Below are 13,881 nucleotides of genomic sequence, written 5' to 3'. Positions count from 1 at the left end.
GTATATATATATATATATATATAGTACATTTAAATGAAAATGAAGAGGTCCTGAATTCCACTCTTATTCCATAAGACCTTCTAAAGAGACAGTGTATCTGTGCCATGTTGTGTGTTTTATTGAGAGAATAGGCTGAATGAATCTTTGTAATCCCGACATAAGTTATGAATATGGGCTAATATTTAAAGAGACTGAAGGCAAGTAGGAAGAATGGCAAGAGAAGGTGAATATCAAGAAATCAGAGGGAAACGAATATGGCTTTCCATGATAACTTCAGTCTGCATAATTCAAACTACTTTTTTCAAACTACTGCATTTTTCAAACTACTATATAATACAATGTAACATTTTCTTATAAAACTTTTGATCTAGAATGTTTTATGTGTCAAACTTTCTAAAGATATTAACTGTATTTCATTGATTGAGAGCTGAGATACTTGAAATAATTTCTGAGATCCATGTACCTTTTAATACACCTTTCTGAGATTTCTGAGATCTGTGCATCTTTTAATTTTTGGAAGGTCAAAGGTGTGTTTTCTGTTCTTTAAAAAATTTTGCTATCTAAATCTGACTTGTAATAAACACTCACAAAATGTTAAACATCATCCATAACTAAATTGTATTAAAGCTATTTAATAGGCATGGAAACATTATCTGTGTAGTTGTTAAATATGCTTTAAGCTATACTAAAATTAACTCTCTCTTTACCATTTTTAAATTAGGCAACAGCTATACAACTTGGAAACCTTATTACAGGTCAGCTGTGATTTTGGTAAGTTAAAGTGCATTTAGTGGCAAAAAGGAATGTGGCTCCATTGCATGAATTGCACATGGGTCTGTAAGAATGTAATTGGGATATCATAATATGAGGGATGTGTTGGGTTAGAAATTCATAATATAGTGAATGCAGAATTCAGAAAAAAATATGACATTTACATATTGTTATGGTTAAGGTTTATAGCATTTTTTTCAAATGTGTAGGTCTTAAATGTAAAACTGATTTAAGGAAGCTAAACTTCTCAGAAGTGAATTACTACTTGTTTTGGAGGTGTTGGGTGGGATGGAGAACTAAACAAGAAATTAAAAGTAACAAAATTCTGCTTTCTGCTTTTTTTTTTTTTCTTTTGGCATTTAATGGATTACTGACTTAAGGGGGCTTGGTATAGTTAAGGTACTAAAGGAAATTGAAGGTCAATATTGTTTTATTACAGGCTAGCTGCTTTTCCTTTCCAGCATTTTTAGTGCATTGTAGAATTCTAAGTTGTGACTTTGTGATCAGCCTGGCTCTGAACTTAGCTAATTGCAGATCTCACACCAAGTAATAGTTCTTACCACAGTGAGATATTGTGATGATTAAATCCCTTAACACATGTAAGACCTTAGCCCGGTGTCTATCATTAGTGATGCTCAGCTACCAAAGATGACCAGAATATGCTTTTAGTCAAAGAGAGGTTTATTTGCTTATCAAAGCAAGGAAAATGGAAGATATGAAAGCATAAAGTTTTAGGGAGTATGGAATGAATAATACTTTGTGTGTTTACATCAGAGTTTATGTGAGAGTGAAAAATTTAGAAGGGATGAAATCACAATGTGTTTTAAAAACTATGATGGATAATGTAAATTTGACTTCAAAACATCAAGGGATCTGCAAATCAAAGGATTTTAGTGAAAAGAGCAAAAATAATACTTTTACTATCTAAAATGAACTGGATTTAGGGAAGGTGTTTATTACCTAAGATTATTATACTATATACTTAATAACCTAAAACCACTACAGACAGCCCTTTGTGTCTGTGGGTTCCACATCTGTGGGGCGGGGGGGAGGGCAGATTACTACACTATTTTATATCAAAGATTTAAGCATCTGCAAATTTTGGTATTCACAGTGGGTACTGGCAATAATCCCTGCAGATACTGGCTTATGACTATCTTTGTTTAAGTGGTTATTTTTCATGCTGACACTTTGGTTCTTTTTCTTGATGAAAAAAAGTTCTTAATGACAGACTTTTTTGGACAGGCTAGCAGTATTAGAGATAATCTATAGATCAAGTGGTCCCTGCCAAGCAGTATGTCACAACATTGATAATAAATTTGTGCAGCTAGTCTTGGCCCTCAATTCTTCCCAACTTTTATGTGGGAATCCTTCCTGCCAGTGCCTATAGTGCTGCCCTCTTCCTTACCTTTCCAGGGTTGCTTTCTAGTTAAGGTAGCACATGTTCTCTTGATTATCTCAAATTTAATTTTTTTTTATCTCTAGACATTCCATTTAGATTTTTTTCAATATCTTTTATTTCTGTCCTTAAATTTTTTTCCATCTATCTTGCATATGTGGATTATGTGTGTAATCACTTTGTAAGTTAGTTGACTGCTGATTCTTTCATCACTTTCATTTCTGGATCTGTTTGTATTGATTGGTTTTTCTCCTGGTTCTGTGACACATTTTTCTGCTTGGAATATCTGTTTAATACTGTTTTATTGTATAATGTATATTATGGATTTTAAATTGCTACTTTTTATATTTTCTTACATTCCTCTGTCAAATTTGTTCTGGCTTGCTATTGAATACTTGTAATCCACTGACTCTTTTTGAAGTTTGTTTTAAATTTCATTAGGGCTTTTAAAAAGCCCCCTTTAAGCTAGATGTCATGGTGTATGCCTATCATCCTAAGTTCTCTGGAGGTTGAGGTGAAAAGATCCCAAGTATTAGGCCAGCATGGTCAATTTAGCAATACCCTGTATCAAAAAAAAAAAAAGGATGAGAGGACGGGGATGTAGTTCAGTGGTAGCAAGGCCCTGGGTTCAATCATCAGTACTACAAAAGCACAAGAAAATCCTCCTTGAGGTGAATACTAATGTAGCATAGTAAATTAACCTAGTGAATCTTCTCAGTATTCTTTCTGGTGACTGGTATTTTAAGAGGTCTTTTATTTTTTTCTTCTTGCTGGTGGGAACTTGATCTGTTCACTTGTGTAAGCTTTATAGGGAAATGTTTTCTGGTGTTTTTCTGTGGCCTTGGGTAATTTTTTGTCATCTTTGAACAGATTGGTACTTAATCAAAGAATCAAGGGAGACCTTTGCTGCATTTTTTAGAGGTGTTTAAATAGGCTTCTTTCTCCCTTGGTACTTTTCCCCCGTAAATTTAGATTTTTCTTAACTCAGATCTCATATCTCGATAGTGCAACAAGTGGGCTCTCTCTGGGCTGTCTCCCCTGTCCCACACCCTGGAAACTCTTTAGATGAGAAGCCAATGCACTCATGGATTTCACCTTCTTTCTGAGATAGCGATCTTGTATTGTCTTATGTGCAATGCCTGAAAACTTATTTTATGTTATTTTTATGATTATTTTTAAGTTTACAGTGGGAGATGGATAAATAATCCTATTACTCCATCTTGCATGGATGTAAAAGTTCACAGCAATTATTGTTAGGCAGTACTGCTTTTAGAAGCTGAGAATTGTGAAAATGAGGATTGTCTTAGTCCCCTTTCTATAGCTATAACTGAGTATTGCAGACTAAATAATTCATGAAAGAGGTTTTTTTTAGGTATGATTGTAAAAGCTGGAAAGTTCAAGATCTGGCAGCTGCATTTGGTAAGGGCCTCATGCAGCATCCTAACAAAGTAGATGGTATCATGGGCATACCGAGGCAAAATGTGAGGAGTGGCTTTGCTATGTAGCAGCCCACTGTCCTAGTAATTAATCCAGTTCTCCAACAATGAGAATACTCTCTGAGATAGCATTCATTCCTCTTAATGATCTAATCACCTCTTAAAGACCCCGACCTCCCGACACCACCATGCATTTTGGAGGGAACAAACTGTCTTCAAAGTATGGTGAGGATATGACTTTTATTGGTGAATTGGTGATTCACCTAAGTGCTGATTAATATGTAAGTATTTACACAACAACTTTATACTTATTGTCTTATTAGTTTTGCCAAAGTAGTGGGCATTTTTTTTTTATTTGAACTCAAACTTAGAAATTTTGTTCTATGTTTAATTTGTTGTCTATAATTCTCATCACATTTTCTCTTATTTTGTTTAGTGATTGTTTCTTACTTATTATAGTGGTAATCAGTGTTTTACATGTAGTAATTACCTAGATAATTCTTACTGATACAAAGGTTAAGGTAAGTGAGGGAAAGAGCATGGGTCAAGGTTGGGAGAAAGACAGGAACTATTTAAAGGTCATTTGGGGCCTTATAAATCATTGGTTTTAATTTCATTCTAAGTATAGTTGATAGCTTTAGGTGGTTTTGATGGAGTAACCAAAAATAATATGTTAATTTTGTATTTGGATTAAAGGGAGGCAAAGAAGGAAGTGGGAAAACTTGTTAGGAGTCCTTTTGTAGTGGATTAAGGTAAATGGATTATAGGGAAAATGGACAGTTTGAAGGTGTATTGTGTTGTAAACTAAATAGGGCTGATGGATTGGTCTGAGGTTAAAGGAAATGAAAGAATTAAAAATGATATAGGCTACTGGTGGTATCATTTAATGGAAGGGAAAAAATGTACACAGCATGAACTGATTTTGGAAGCCATCAAAAGGTATATTATTTGCAATGTAAGGGCATGCTGTCAGACAGTAATGTCTATGTATAAATGTTAGGCAATTTAGCGTTCAAGGTCTGAAGTATAAAGGAAAAGTGTGTGATATAGATAAGACTTTTGGAGTCAATATCATTTATTGATAAAGGAACAGGTAGGATCATATAGGTAGGAAGAGATGTAAAGAGAGGAGGGGAATTAGTGCTGAATCCTGAGGAGACCTCATATTAGTAGTAGCACTGAGAAAGAAAGATCAATCAGTAAAGAAGAGTTAGGAGAAAGGACACACAAGAAAGAAAGAAGACTGGCAGTATGTAGGCTCAGTGAAGCCAGTGCAACTTCAAAGGCAAGTTCCTGAGGACAGGTAATATCCATTAGATCAGGCAACACAGTTGCTGACCTTTTTAAGAGCAGTTGTGGAGGCATGAGGTGGGGGTGTACAAGAATCACAGGAATCAGCAGAAAAAGTTACTGGGAGGGAGAAGGGGAATTGCATGGGAGATGGAAGAAGACCATCATTGTTATACAAAATACATGTATGATGATGTGAGGGGGGGAAAGAAAAGAAATGTGTTACATTAGATTGGGTAGAGAGAAGTGATGGGAGGGGAGGGGAGGGTAAGGGGGGATAGGAAGGGCAGCAGAATAAAATAGACACTCTTATTGCTATATGTATATATGTGTCTGTATAACCAATGTGATTCTGCAACCTGTACACTTGGAAAAATGAGAAATTATACCCCATTTGATTCAAATGTATGATACGTCAAGACCATTGTATTGTCATGCGCAACTAATAAAAAAAGAGAAAAAGTTACTAGACCAAATTACTGCTGGTGTAGCCTGTAAAATTTTTCTTCACTGCTCACTGGTAATTGTTTAAGTTATAGTTAACATTGTTCATTTTGGTTTCAGGGAAGATATCAACCCTACATTGCAAAGCAGATAATATCAGGAAGCAGTGTGTCATATTTCTCCATTATGTTAAAGTTTTCATCTTCAGGTAGGATGACAGATGAGTAGTTTGATTAATGTATGAATTTTTATGGGTATATTTATCCAGACAGTGGTTATTTATTGTATCCAATTACTTTTTAGATGCCTGAAAATACAGGATGCTGAGTCTTATGTTCCTGTCCATCCTTATGAGACTTTGGAGGCTCAGCTTCCCTCAGTGTTGGTTGATGAACTTCGTGGATTACTTTTGTATATTGGACACCTATCTGAACTTCCCAGTATTCATCTGGGAGCATATTTAAATCAAAACCAGACTAAGGTTTGATTTGTTTCATTTAAATTTTAAATTCTCAGATTTTTTTCCTCACAGGGAATACTTATTCCAGAATGGGAAAAATCAGTCAATGTTACAACCCTGGTACAAACACTGCATGAGATTAGATCCTGGTCCCCTCTTTATTAATTAGTTCAAAGCAAGTAATGTCTTTGCTTCAGTTTCTCCACCTATATAAGTTGTATAATTTCCTAAAATTATTGGAAAATTCAAATAAATTAATATGCATGAAGGGCTTAAAAATAATAACTATTGTTTTTCCTGTTCATGACAATATAGAAAAAGTTGCAAAAAGAATCTGTCTCTAAAATTTGTTTTATCTTCCTCAGTGATAAGGATTTGTGAAAGCTGCTGCCTATATTGTAGTATGATTAAACATCTCCTAAAAAAGTACACTTTCAAAACCACATCATTTTAAATAGTCTGACTTTTTAGACCTCTTTGGAATATTATTGAGATAATTTTAATTGTGTTCTTATTTCCCTACCTGTGATAATTATTCTCTCTGAAGGTTGCTTTTAAAAAAATAAAAATCAAATTATTAGTGTAGTCTAGTTTATAGTTAATAAAAAATTCACCATATGAAAATGGAACTGGTTATAAATGATGTTATAATGAGTTTACATTGAGATTCCCTGAACTCTGAACTCCTTCTGTTATATTTTACTTCATCAATTTGAGTAATTTTTTATTTTTCAGAAAATATGTCAATGTAAGATACAAAATGTAAGATACAATTTTTTATGTATTTCTGTGAAATCATACCAAAACTCAAAGAGTTCACACTTTTTTTAAAAAAAAATCAGAGATTAGTTTATTTAATAATAAAGGAAATAGAGTTCCAACTGAATTCATAGGTTAATATGTCTAATCCATAGAAAACAAGTAAATAATTGCTTTTAGTTATATCATTTAATACAGCCATGGGTAAATTGTGGAAGGAGGACTATCCTCCCCCCCCCCCATTTTTTTTGTCTTCTATAAATTGCACTGGTTATTATTTCTTGGATAGCCATCAAATGTAAAAGAAAATAAAAATGAATAATTTATCAAGCAGCAGAAATAAATGTTTGTGCACAAGGGTCCTCATACTAGATTTTGCCTTTCATAGACTTTTTAATTAGGCAGATTTGAAAACAGGTTGTTTGAAGCTCAGAAGACTGAATTTTTAAACCATGGGACCTTAAAGTCTTCAACAAATAAACAAATCACACACTGAAATACCGTTCTTCTGGAACAACCAGAAATCTTAGAAAATAAAAAACATCTTTTAAGACTTTATATTTAATATTTTTTATCAATCTTGCATGTGAATAGTCTTATTTTAGGTAGCATTTCTAATTGAGCATCTGTCTTTTATTGTTTTTTATAAACTTAATATGTGAGATATTATTTATTGGGTGTTATATATCACAGATATTTTCATCCATTTATTTTTTCACCAATTAAGCTGACTTCTCAGGTAGATCATTTAAGTTGTATTTATTGATTATTCTGTAGTGTTATCTATGGTGTTGTTAAGAAATATTTTGGTTTATACATTTTTTTAAAATGTGTAATGAGGTGGGAAATCTTACTTTAATTTCTTCAAATGGGTAAGTCAACAACCCTATCTTACTGAATGATCTATGCTTTCCCCATGACCTGAGATTGTATATGTAACTATCTCCTTCTTCTTATTCTTGCTATTTTTTTTTATCAATTTTTGTGCCAATACAGTTTTATTATTCTTGCATTTTATTTTGTTTGTGTATATGATAAAACAAGTTGCTTCTGCATCATTCTTACCTGATGTTCTAATTAGAACTTGTTGTGTCATTGTATTTATCTTTATAGTGGTGCTCAGTGTAGACTAGATGAAGGTTATTGAACCCAGTGCAGCACAATGGATAAAAATTCTGGCTTTAGAGTCAGATAGAATTGCATTTGAATCTTAATGCATAAATTAAGAGACAAATTTTTCCACCTCTTTCATCTTCCACTTCTTAAAAAAAGATGACTATAATGTCTACATGGTAGTCTGAAGCTCTTTTTTTTTTTTTTTTCAAAAAAAAATATAGAAGTTCTTGGGTACTCATTAAATGAAAAAATATATTTGCTAGCTAAATTCCAAAAACAAAGTCATGAAAATGTTTCTAAAAATTTTTTGACTGCCTTACAACTTTAGTAGAATTAGACATTGGTTGCAGGGAAGATTCTACAAATCTATTGAGCAGCCTCAAAATGGGTCTAAAACCAATGGTTAAAAATATATCCTGCTTTCAATTCAAAGATCTTCATTGAAAGAATACTCCAATGAACAATGCAGATTTTCCCTGAGTTTTTGAGTAGTGGTAGGTTAACTGGTTCTTTACCCTTGTGTATATGGCGGAATATTTTTAAATACTACAGAGTACTTAGTAAAGTATTCTGAATTTTCAATTGTACTTGATGATGTCGTTCACAGCTTTTTCCTCCATCATGGCATTTATTACATCTCTACTTAGATATCCATTGGATGGCTTTAGAGATTCTTCACATGCTGGGTGAAAAATTTAGTAAGTTTTTGGGTTTTTGATTTATTTCTTTTTTAGACATCTGAACTTTCATTCATTTCATTGTCTGATTTTTATTTTAGAAAGTTAAGTAGTAATAAAATAAATAATAAAAGTTATAATCCGTTTTCCCTGAGTTAATGCAGGGAATAGGTTGGTCTATTTATCTTTCCATATTCACTATCTATTGGTACATGTATATAAATTCACAGGTAGGATTGGGTTTTTGTTTTAACTACAGATAGTATCATCACTTTTCAGTATGGTCTTTGATTTAGCAGTTTTATAGAGATCTGTTTATGTTACTACATATAGTTCTGCTTATTCATTTAAAGATCTACTGTACTTTATTGAACCTTGTCTACTTTTTAAACATTTAAGTTATTTCCATTTATTTTATATTATGTATGTCACTGAACATCCATATACAAATGTGTATGCATACACGTATTTTAATCTATGTGCACATTAGTCTATAAAATAATTTCTTAGAAGTAGAGTGGCACGTTGGCAGTTAAATATTGTATATGCTGCTCTTCTTTGTTATTGTATAGTAAGTCGGAACTAATAGGTTAACTGTGAGTGAAGCTTTACTACATATTCTTGCCAGTAGTGGACATTATTAATTTTTTTGGCTAACTAATACATGGAAAGTTATATTCTCTTTTTTGAATTTTCTGGTTACTAGTGAAGTTGAATACCTTTATATAATTTTATTGTCTGTTCATAGTTGTTTTATTAATTGCCTGTTATCTTTTAAAATTTTCTTACTATTTTAGTAGAAGTTAATATATAAGTAATAATTCTTTATTTCATATGTTGCCTATTTATTTCTTAATCTTGGTGATTTGCATTTTAGGTTAACAACCTGTTATTTATGTTGTAATGGTATGAATAACCTCAATATCTGCTTTGCAATTTATTAATAGACTTAAAAACTTTTAACATATATATGTGTGTGTGTACATGTGTGAGCATGTATAAACAAACATACAAAAGTATACACAGATTTATAATTTATTCTCATGGGGACTCTGTATTTCACATATTTTCTTAAAGCAATACAGAAGTGAACTTCCTGTGATAAGTGCAAATTTTGCTTGTTTGTTACTTTGGTTTGGTCTATGGCCCATAATGATTGCATGCGGTCAGCTTATCAGTATTTGTTAAAATAATAATGTTTTAGAAGTTTTATTGATCAGAAAGGTGGGTGAGAGCTGTGCATGGTGGTGCACACCTGTAATCCCAATGGCTCAGGAGGCTGAGGCAGGAGGATTGCAAGTCTAAAGCCAGACTCAGCAAAAGTGAGGCACTAAGCAACTCAGTGAGACCCTGTCTCTATTAAAATACAAAATAGGTCTGGGGATGTGGCTCAGTAGTCAAGTGCCCCTGAGTTCAATCCCTGGTACCAAAGAAAGAAAGAAAAGTAGGTGAAATTTTTCTCTCTTGTTTTTAAGTGATGTAGCTTTAATGCTTTTTAAAGATAGACTTTAGGGGGAAAAGAAGAAGCTTATTAAATGTATATAGAAGTACTGAAAATTTATTTTTTTATTTTTCAGAACAAGTTATATATGGACATCAGTTTGTCAGTTTGGCAGGTGACAATTTAACCAATGTCAGCTTATTTGAAGAACATTGTGAGAATCTTTTTTGTGATTTAATAAGCCTGTCAATCAACAGGTATGATAAGGTAATACTTTAAGAAGTACTTGTTGTTTTGGTGCTTAATGGTAATAGTACTTATTGCAAGTGGTTTGATCTATAAAAATTTAATCTATAATAGTTTGATTATTAATTCTCCTAATTTTATATTTGGTTACTGTTATCTGGGAATTAAAAGGGAAATTTATTTTTTAACCTGTACATAAATACATGAAAATTGTACATATTAATATAGTAACATGTTTCCATACTTTCATATAGTGTGTTTAAATGAGGTTAAACCATCTGTCTCCTCATTTATCATTTATTCATAGTAAAAGCTTTCAAAATCCTTTCTTCCAGCTTTTTTAAATGTACAGGACATTATTATTATGTATGATTACCCTACTGTACAGTAGCACACCAGAGCTTGTTCCTGTCTGACTGTAACTTAGTATACACTGATCAATATTTCCTCACCTTCCTTCCACTTTCTCTCCACAGTTGCTGGTAACTACTTATTCTCAACTTCTATGAAATCAACTTTTGTAGATTCCAAATATGAGTGACATCTTTTTATGCCTGACTTATTTCACTTAACATAATGATCTTCTATTTAATCCATGTTGCAAATTACAGGATTTTATTCTTATCTGTTGCAGAATAGTATTCTTTGTGTATAGGTACCACATTATCTTTATCCATTCATCAGTTGAAAGTTTCTTGGTGACTTTTAATTGTGCTGCAATCAAAGTGGAAGTATAGATGTCTCTTCAAAATACTAATTTTATTTCCTTTGGATATATATTAAGGGATGGAATTACTCGATTATATGGTAGTTCTATTTTTTTGAAAACCTTTACAGTGTTTTCATAATCACTATATATTTCCACCAACAGTATGCAAGTGTTCCCTTTTCTCCACATTCTTACCAGAACTTATTATCTTCAGTCTTTTCTATAATAGCCATTTTTACTGGGGTGAGCTGCTATTTCATTGTGGTTTTGATTTGCATTTCCCTGATAATTAGTGATATTGAGCATTTTTTAATACATATTTTGAATGTTTTTTTTTTGAGAAGTGCCTCTTAAGATCTGTTGCCCACTTTTTAATTAGATTGTTTTTAATATTTTTTAGTTTATTTTTATTTTTTTAAATATTTCTCCTCCTCTGGTCAAGAATAAATAAATGAAAATAAGATGTTTAGAAAAATGTCTGTAAATTTAACTTGTATTCAAATAGAAGTTCTATTCAAATGAAAGGGTAGCCCTTTATTAATCTGTTATATTACTGCTAATGGATACTTAAAACAAAAGTTATTTGACAAATTTAAAGAGAGGTTTTTTTTTTTTTTTTTTTTTTTTTTAAGAGAGAGAGAGAGAGATAGAGAGAGGGGGAGAGAGAGAGAACTTTAACATTTTATTTTTCAGTTATTGGCGGACACAACATCTTTGTTTGTACATGGTGCTGAGGATCGAACCCCGGCCGCACGCACGCCAGGCGAGCGCGCTACCGCTTGAGCCACATCCCCAGCCCTAAAGAGAGGTTTTTGTTTGGTGATTTTCATAAAAGGTCTAGAATTATGGGCAAATTGTATGTTTTTACTAAATTGCACTTACCAATTAGTGTTTAACAAAGATCATGATTTAAAGGTGCTTCAGACATGTTCATTTTCAAGTAGTGGAAATTTGTAGATTGTCAGGACTTGTTTTGGATTATGAGCTTAAAACCTACTTGTAGGAAATCAAGATTTAGAGAAATTAGGATTTGTAAGTTTTAAAAATTTTAGATTGTTTTATGCTTTTATTAATATCTTAAATTTAGTCTTTATAATTAATCATGTGTATCAACCAATATGCTATTTACTATTTTTTAACATTAACTTAGGTTTTCTGGACAAAAAATTATAAATATTAGTCATATACAGTGATATTTTTAAACATGTATACATTGTAGAATGATTAAATTGGATGTAATTAGCATTACATCACATACATATTTTCTGTGGTGAAAACATGAATATGATACACTGTTTTTCACTGAAGTCACTGTGTTGGTTTAATTCAGTATTCTTTTATTCTTTCAACCCTTCATCACTCCCAGTTGCTGTAACCATCATTGTGCTTATTGCTTCTAAAAGTTCAGCTTTTTAAAATTTCTTATGTGAGGTCATGTGTGGTATTTGTCTTTCTTCGCTGACCATAATGTTCTCCACTTCATCCGTGATGTTGCCAATAGCAGGATTTCCTTTTTTAAAGAGTCAAATAGTATTCCATTTTGTGTGTGTATTTGTGTACACATACATAAATATATACCACAAATTTTTTTGTTCATTCATTCATTTATGGACACTCAGGTAGAAGACTTATTTTGGCTATTATGAATAATGCTGCAATGAACATGGAAGTGCATATATTTCTATGACATACTGGTTTCATTTCCTTTAGATATTTACCAAAGATTGGGATTTCTGGATACATAATTTAAAAATTTTGTAGAAACCTCCATACTGTATCCCATCATGACTATAATAATTTATATTTCAGAAGATGGAAGATGAGGCAGGCATGGTGGTGTGCGCCTGTAATCCCAGTGGTTTGGGAGGCTGAGGCAGGAGGATTGCGAGTTCAAATCCAGCCTTAGCATTGGTGAGGCACTAAGCAACTCAGTGAGACCCTGTCTCTAAATAAAACACAAAATAGGGCTGGGGAAGTGGCTCAGTGGTTGAGTGCCCCTGAGTTCAATCCCCAGTAGCAAAAGAAAAAAAGAAAAAGATGCATTCCTGTGATGATTAGTGATGTTGAACATTTTTTCCTATGCCTATTGGTCATTTGTATGTCTTCTTTTGAGAAGGATCCTTTGTCCATTTGATTATTTTCTTGCTATTGACTTCTCTAGTTTCTTACCTATTTTGGATATTAACATCTCATCAGATATATAGTTTGCATATATTTTCTCTTGTTCCATATGTTTTGTCATCACTTTGTTCAGTTTTATCTCCTGAGCAGATTATTCATTTCTAGTAAGTATATTTGTTTTTGTTGCTTGGACTTTTGTGGTCATATCTAAGAAATCATTGCTTAATCCAATTCATAGAGCTTTTCTCATGTTTTCTCTTACAGTTTTAGGTCCTACATTTAAGTCTTTAATTCATTTGAGTTGAGTTTTGGATATGTGAGATGAGGGTCTAATTTCATTCTTCTGCGTGTGGATATACAGTTTTCCCAACAGTTATTTGTTATATATTCTGGTACCTTTGTCCAAAATTCATTGGCTGTAAATAAATATAATTATTTCTGAACACTTTATTCAGTTTTATTGCTTTGTTCTTTGTGTACTGGCACAGACTATTTTGATTACTATATCTTTGTGTAGTATATTTTAATGCCTCTAGGTTTTTTGTTGTTGTTTTGGTTGTTTACTCAAGATCACTTTGAATATTCGTGTTCTTTGCTGGTTCCATACAGATTTTAAGATTGTTCTGTCTCTCTGAAAAATGTGATTGAGATTTTGATAGGGATTTCATTAAATCTGTTGCACATCATACAATTGTTCACCTCCTTGGTTAAATTTATTCTTAAGTATTTCTTTTTGCTAGCTGTTATGAATGGGATCATTTTGATTTCGTTTTCAGATAGTTTGCTATTAGTCTATAGAAACACTTTGTGTTTTTGAATATTGATTTTGTATACTACAACTTTACTGAATTTATCGGCTCTAATTTTAAACTTTTATATATATGGGAGCATGTCATCTACAGGCACAGATAACTTAACTTCTTCCTTTAAAATTTGAATGCCTTTTATTTTTTTCTCTTTTTTTAATTGCACTTGTTAAGAACTTCCACTAATGTTTTAACGGCTATTACTT

The 13,881-nt window shown here is 32.3% G+C and overlaps 1 protein-coding gene across 6 annotated transcripts in view; it reads left to right on the top strand.

Annotated features, from left to right (window-relative positions):
• The window catches only part of Mms22l (MMS22 like, DNA repair protein), a 113,080-nt gene that overhangs the window by 4,276 nt on the left and 94,923 nt on the right, over positions 1-13,881 (top strand). For all 6 annotated transcript variants that reach the window (XM_048811826.1, XM_048811747.1, XM_015499477.2 and 3 more), the window contains exons 4-8: positions 722-771; positions 5,461-5,548; positions 5,644-5,821; positions 8,283-8,373; positions 9,930-10,060. In XM_048811826.1, the coding sequence (XP_048667783.1) occupies positions 722-771; positions 5,461-5,548; positions 5,644-5,821; positions 8,283-8,373; positions 9,930-10,060 (538 nt within the window). The remainder of the gene's footprint in view (positions 1-721; positions 772-5,460; positions 5,549-5,643; positions 5,822-8,282; positions 8,374-9,929; positions 10,061-13,881) is intronic.

The sequence above is a fragment of the Marmota marmota genome, unplaced genomic scaffold (assembly GCF_001458135.2).
Source record: "Marmota marmota marmota unplaced genomic scaffold, marMar, whole genome shotgun sequence".
NCBI lineage: Eukaryota > Metazoa > Chordata > Mammalia > Rodentia > Sciuridae > Marmota > Marmota marmota.
This window is presented reverse-complemented; position numbering and strand designations above follow the sequence as displayed.